Raw genomic sequence first — 7,450 nt, forward strand, 5'->3', positions numbered from 1 at the left:
CGACTGACTTGCTGACTGACTGACTCCATAATATGAATAGGGTATAAAAACCTACACTACTTTTGTAAACTTTGAGTGCAGACTTCTTTTGTTCCTGTATCATGCATACTTGAAATACAGTATAATCAAAATGTCTTTGACTTACACTGTGGATAAATGTATTAACTTTTTATGGCTGCAGGGGCAGTATTGAGTAGCTTGGATGAAGAGGTGCCCAGAGTAAACTGCCTGCTCTTCAGTCATAGTTGCTAATATATGCATATTATTATTAGTATTGGATAGAGAACACTCTGAAGTGTCTAAAACTATTTGAATTATGTATTTGAGTATAACAGAACTCATATGGCAGGCAAAAACCTGAGAAGTTCCACTTCCTGTTTGGATTTTGTCTGAGGCTGGTAGATTTTCAAACAAGCTCCCATTGAAATTACAGCGAGATATGGATGAGTTTTCACTTCCTACGGCTTCCACTAGATGTCAACAGTCAATAGAACTTTGTCTGATGAATAATGTGAAGGGGGGCCGAAGGAGACAGGAATGAGTAACCACTGCCATGAGGTGACCACGCGCGTTCACGTGAGAGGCAGCATAGTTCCATCGCTCATTTGAAGTCAATGTAATTCTCCGGTTGGAACGTTATTCAAGATGTACGTTGACTACATTCTTAAGATTGATTCAATACATCGTTTGATATGTTTCTACTGACTGTTACGGAACTTTTGGACATTGTCACGTTATCGTGGACACGCTTTGTGACTGTGGAATTGTTTACCAAATGCGCTAACCAAAGTAGCTAATTGGACATAAATAACGGACATTATTGAACAAATCAAACATTTATTGTGGACCTGGGATTCCTAGGACTGCATTCTTATGAAGTTCATCAAAGGTAAGGAAACATTTATCATGTATTTTCTGGTTTCTGTTGACTCCAACATGGCGGCTAATTTCACTTTTGTTCTGAGCGCCGTCTCAGATTATTGCATGGGTTTCTTTTTCCGTAAAGTTGTTTTGAAATCTGACACAGCGGTTGCATTAAGGAGAGGTATATCTATAATTCCATGTGTATATCTTGTATTATCATCTACATTTATGATGAGTATTTCTGTTGAATGATGTGGCTATGCAAAATCACTGGATGTTTTTGGAACTAGTGAATGTAATGCTCCAATGTAAACTCAGATTTTCTGATATAAATATCAAACAAAACATGGATGTATTGTGTAACATGAAGTCCTATGAGTGTCATCTGAGGAAGATTATCAAAGGTTAGTGATTCATTTTATCTCTATATGTGCTTTTTCTCTTTCTCTCTCTCTCTTTGGCTGGTAAAATTGGCTGTGTATTTTAGTGAGTTGTTGGTGAGCTAACATAATCATTTGTGGTGCTTTTCCTAATCCTATTTGAAATCGGACACTGTGGTGGGATTAACAACAAGACAACCTTGAAAATGATATAAAATACATGTATGTTTGAGGAATTTTAATTATGAGATTTCTGTTCAATTGAATATGGCGCCCTGTACTATCACTGGTTGTTGTTATATTGCTCCCGGTAACAGGATCTCAGGCATAACAAGCTAAAGGTTGAGTAAGTAGGAATTATGTCCACAAATGTACCCATATTTATATTATTTGTAAATAGTTTATGATTAGTGAACGCCATAATGTAGTTAATATAGTTATTTAGTATAAACTTCTCTCTATGAGCTGAAATCTTATTTTTCAAAGACATTTTAGCTGTTGGCTAGCTGTTCAGGCCGAACAGATTCACAAATCAAGGGTATTTGCCGCACTGTAAAGACGTTGTCTCCCTCTGAGACACATCTTACTAGGCAACCGCCTGCACTTGCCTGGGCAGGCCTGCTCTATACCTGGCTAAAGCATGTATAAGAAATGTTCTAACAAACGTTTGTGCTATGAAATCAAATAAATACTGCAATCTGACCTACAAAACTTATTTGCTAGATTCATGATAGACAAAGCGAGGAAGGTGAACTTCAAAACATGATGTAGTTTTATTGGAATTTGCAGCTGTTGTTGGTACATTAAGTAATGAATCTGCTAGCTTCTGATGACTGACTGCATCTTGAAATAACATTACTTTCACCTGAATAACTGAAGGTCATTTACAATTTAAAAAAAATATGCATGTTGTAATATCTACATTTTCATTTTGTATAATTTCAATGACAAGTTGAATTGTTGTCTTACCTGGAAATTGCCAGCATAGTCCTCTTCTTTGTCTCCTTCCCTGCCCTCCCTCAGAGCGATGAGGGTGAAACCTCTGAAGTAAGCGGGACTGGATGCATACAGAGTCACTGGGGATCACAAACACACAGTCAGTGAAGAAAACAAATGGGGAACAGATTGATAGGTTTAATAAAGGTTTGCAAAATCCTAAAGTACTAACCCTTCTGGATTCGTACCTCATAGGAATGAGATCTTTATATGCTATATCAATCAGAAGGGAAATTAGCTCTTCACTTGCTGAAACAACTGGCAATTGCTGCCATTACTCGTGTCATTATCATTACTGTATTGATATACACTAGCTGCCCTGAAACAATGTGTTCGAATAAAACTGTGATGTGATGACTTATTGAGCCAAAATGGGACTTTTGTTAGACTAATGAATCAAAATGTTAACTATAATGACCAATGAGTTTGCAGGTGGAGTCACCAAAAATTAAGTTAGAGCATTACAAGTTCCAAATATTTCAGCGATAAACAGACGCCTATGATGTTACAGTATGAGGGCATTCTGGTCTGTGCCCAACTCCTCTTTCCACAAGAGAGTTTGACTTGTCATAACACATCTCTGACTTCTAGACTTATATTACTTCCTTATAAATGACCACAACACTGCATCTTCACATGAGTTGAACACAAAAGAGAAATAGTGTAAAGGCAAAAAATACCCTATTGGGTGTCAGACAATGTGCGCGCAATAGGACGGAATACAGTACCTCTGTAAGTGCTCCCAGGCTGATAATTTTCTGGGTCCCCCTCGACTCGGAGCCGAAACTCGTTGTAGCCTTCATTCCGAGTGCCCTGGGCCCGTAATATCCGACCACAATACCCGTCTGACTTCCCAGCTCTCTCCGAGGGCTCCTCCGTGAAGATGAATCCGGCGTTGCACAGCGCAGTGGAGATAAAAAACTGTAATAGAAGAATGCACAGAAATATTCCCGCTCCTGCCATCGTGAAGCGGCAGCTGTCGCTCCAGCTGATGCGGTGGTGAAATACGAGTGAGGATAAAGAGAGGAAAAAACGCTTTCTTCCCCACTCAAAACTCCAGGAATTGACGAAACTTGGCAATTGATAAGACTCCCCTCACTCGGGGTACGAAGTAGCTGTCACCGCTAAAGGTAAATCCATAATGGAGAAATATAGAGTGTAGAGAAAGAATAGTTTACGATGTGGACTCGCTCTCGCAGAATCGCACACTGATTTGTTGAAGAGCGTCTGATGATCAGAGGGTCTAGTGTTTGCTTAACTGAGCGTGAGAGCCCACTCAGGGTCAGGGGAAATAGTGGAGCAGTGTAGCGCTGCTGTCTCCAGGGCATTGACGCAGGCTATGAGCCCAACGACCCAAGCCAACAGACTGGAAACAGACATTTCTACCAATGGCTGCAGTGAAGGAGGGACGCGTTTGACGCTCTAGCTGGAACCTGCCTGTGTGTTTGCTCAGCCGCGGATCCCCCCGCCCCCAAAGCTGACCGCACAGACACAGACAGTTTCTCAAATAGTAATTAATAATGTATGCTAAACGGTTTCCTTTATGCCCCCCCCCCCTTCTGCACAGTCTATTGTGTGTGTGTCTGTGTTTGAAAGAGAGAGACAGGGCCGATAAACCCTTCATTTAGAGGGAATGAAGTTAAAGAAATATGGAATGTGGACCGAGCTTCCAGGGACTTCATTCTTAACCTCATATTGGCTTCTTTCAGCCACTGTCCAGCTGTTGCCACTGACAGAGAATGGTCACTGACAGAGAAGGAGAATGGTCACAATAATCAATAAACTATTGTTTTAATCTGTCTTGAATGATGAATCAACGATGCTCACAAGTTGGGGGCAGTCTATGTTACAGTTGTTTTTTTGTTTACATTTCAGGAATTGTGAAAAACTGAGTTCAAATGTATTTGGCTAAGGTGTATGTAAACTTCCGACTTCAACTGTATAACTGAACACAACAGACCCTGAAAAACAATAATGAAAACAACACCAGAAGTCATATATGTGGACTGTCTTTGTTATAGCAACAATATGAGTAATGATGCCCTGTCATGCGTTCTACTCAGTATCACCCACAATAGCCTTGGGGCCTCAGTGAACTTTCATCTTCCATATAGGTCAATAGTTCCTATGGTAGGCATACAGTAATCCAGCTTTTAAATGATTTTCTTTGAAATTAAAATGATCTCACTCACCCCCTCAGCCTCCTCCACACACACACACACTGTATAGTCTCTTGTTTCCCCATTTCATTGTACCTCTGCCTTTTCCTCTCTAGTTCCCTTGCTTCAGAGCCATTGGAAATATGAGAAAAATAGCCTTGCTTGGACATGGGACATGGTGTGCTAATGATGCTGTAGACCTATACTTTATCTCAGCACTTTATTATCTATCATGATTTGATTACATCATTGATTGAATTAAATACATCTTAATGAGGTTTACAAAAAAAGTCAAAGAATTGCGTATTTTCGATTAGCCTTTTGAAACAGGTGTGGAAGTTGTTTTCTCAGATGTGTAACAAGAAACAAGTACGCTACAAATCGATAAACGGGAAGTGTTGGAGCAATCACACGTTTTCATTGAAACTTTATCTAACCTGTGAGACATATTCTACTTCATCTTCTGCAACATTGTTTCAAAGATCTCCCGCAGTTTATTTCAGTCTTCAAAGGAATACGTAGGAGTAAGATGTGAATATATAGAAGCCTGCCGATCCGTCCAATGGATGCGGTCAGACGCGGTGCTCTACGCGGAGAAGATGCAAGTGGAGCGGGGAAGGCCAGGGATAGCTGGGCAAAACACCAGCAGGTGTCATGAAAGGCTCCACTGCGGTCACAGCTCGTCCTCCTACAACACAACCACAGAGTAGACTATATACAACTGCAGATAAAAGGCAGCATCGAGGGGATAAGCATAGCAGTCAGGCATTTACTGTGCTGAAAATGACATCTCATTTTTTTATCAGCATGCTTGTCTCTGCTCCTGTTCCTTCTTGTTTGGGATGGAAAGGTTTGACACTGACTGGGAAAATGCCTTCATTTATCTCAACAAGGAAACTAATAATGATTCAGCCTATAGTTTGTACATAGGCTGTGGTCATATCATGCACATTTTCCTCAACTAAAAGTGCTGTGTTCAGAGATATTTGAAGAAGGCACTTCAAAGCAATACATACAATTATTTATCTCGCCTTTGATCCTATATGTAGCCTACAGGCAGGTCCATAATTATTGGCACCCTTGATAAAGATCATAAAGATGAGCAAAGAAGACTATCACATAAATGATAAACATGCTGAGCTATATAATATGCTAAAATTGGGAAATTATATTATTTTATACTAATACGGTTGCTTAGAGAAAGAGGTAAACGGGTCAAATTTATTTGCACCCCAGTATTCAATACTACAGCACCCTCCCCTTTTGCAAGGATAATGACATTTAGTATTAAAAATGTAAAAAGATTGGAGAACACTTTGGGAAGGATCTTAGACCACCATTACTCCATATAGAATCTTTCCAGAACCTTGATATCCTTCGTATGCACTTATGGACTTCCCTCTTCAATTCAAACCACAGGTTTTCAGTTCGGTTAAAGTCTGGAGACTGCAATGGCCATTGCAAAATGTTGATTTTGTAGAAAATTAACCATTTATTTGTGGATTTTAAAGTGTGCTTGGGGTTATTGTCTTGCTGGAAGATTCAATTCCGGCCAAGTGTCAGCCTCCTAGCAGAGGCAACCAGGATTTTGGCTAAAATGTCCTGGTACTTGGTAAAGATATTGCTTCTGTTGACCTTAACAAGTACCCCAGGACCAGTGGAAGCAAAATAGCCCCATAACATCAAAGATCCACCACCATATTTTACCGTAGGTATGAGGTACTGTTCTGCATATGCTTCTGTTTTTCCAATGACAAACCATAGCACTGGTCAGATGACATGAAAGTAGACCTCTTTGGCCACGCACATCAGCACACATCAAAATCCACAAATAAAGTATTAATTGACCGCAAAATCCACATTTTGTAATGGCCATCTCAGTCTCCGGACTTAAACCCCATTGAAAACCTATGGTTTCAAAAGATCCAAAGATCTGGAAAGATTCTGAATGAGGGAAGGGTCGAAGATCCCTCCCAATGTGTTCTCCAATTTCAGAAAACATTTTTGAAAAAGGCTCAGTGGCGTTATCCTCACAAAGGTAGGATGCAGAGTACTGAAAACAGGGGTGCCAATAATTGACCCGTTTTTGTTTAATATGACTTATTAAACTAAATATATTTCTCTGAGCAGTTCTTGTAGTATAAAACAATACATAATTGCATGCAATATAGCTCAGTATTTGTATAATTTATTTCATACAATCTTTGTCAACGGTGCCAATAATTATGGACCTGACTGTAGGTCTAGGTCTAACTTTTCCTGTCCAAAGCATAGAACTACAACACATACATTTTGCATATAGAAAAGACAACACACTGAACGTGTTCCTCATAGCATTTCCTGACGTGTAGGCCTACTGATGTTTGCATATGAAAGCGAACAAACACAATCACATCTATTATTTTTCAGAGAAGCAAATTGACTCATTCCCCGCCAGCTCACAGCAGTGACTCAACAGACTTGCGTAATAAAATTATTTACGATCCAACGGGTTTGTGTTTGTAATTATCATGTATAGGCTTTTACACAGGGGAGTGCAACCACACATATGTTAGACTGCCTTACCCTGCCTCAGCCTCCCTCTAGTCTCTAGTTAATGGTAGCCTACAGCAAAGCCTGTGCTTATTTTTAGGAGCCAGGGGACTGTTGCAAGGGCAGTAAAAAAATGGTTCAATTTCATAATTCAGTCATGATTTATTTTTACTTTTTGCTTAAAGTCTGTTTCTTCTGTTTACTAGGAATGACTCCACTCAGTGATATGGATGGAGACACATAATGTCTGATGGCACACAGTTTGATGGCCTTTTTCCTCTAAGAGTGGAAGGGGGGAGGGAGGCAGATAAAGAGAAAATGGTGAGAGGGAATAAAATAGCAAGGCAATAGGGATGGAGGGCACAGAAGATGGGAGCAAAATTGTGAAAGAGGAGTAGCATGCAGGTTCTGATTTTGAAAACTCATATCAGGGGTGGATCTCATATTGCCAGATGGAAGCTCAATCTCCTCCAGTTAGATGCACCTCCATATAGAGATGAAAGTTCACCAAAATCCCAT

The 7,450-nt window shown here is 40.0% G+C and overlaps 1 protein-coding gene across 2 annotated transcripts in view; it reads right to left on the bottom strand.

The window, feature by feature from the left end:
* Positions 1-3,637, bottom strand: part of LOC118362543 (spondin-1-like) — a 140,494-nt gene extending 136,857 nt beyond the window's left edge. Inside the window, exons 1-2 of one of the 2 annotated variants that reach the window (XM_052482825.1) lie at positions 2,969-3,637; positions 2,214-2,320 (exon numbers count right to left, since the gene is read on the bottom strand). In XM_052482825.1, the coding sequence (XP_052338785.1) occupies positions 2,214-2,320; positions 2,969-3,203 (342 nt within the window). In that variant the 5' untranslated portion in view covers positions 3,204-3,637. The remainder of the gene's footprint in view (positions 1-2,213; positions 2,321-2,968) is intronic. The other variant, XM_052482830.1, reaches the window with a different exon arrangement.
* Between the last annotated feature and the right edge of the window lie 3,813 nt (positions 3,638-7,450).

The sequence above is a fragment of the Oncorhynchus keta genome, chromosome 2, assembly GCF_023373465.1.
Source record: "Oncorhynchus keta strain PuntledgeMale-10-30-2019 chromosome 2, Oket_V2, whole genome shotgun sequence".
NCBI lineage: Eukaryota > Metazoa > Chordata > Actinopteri > Salmoniformes > Salmonidae > Oncorhynchus > Oncorhynchus keta.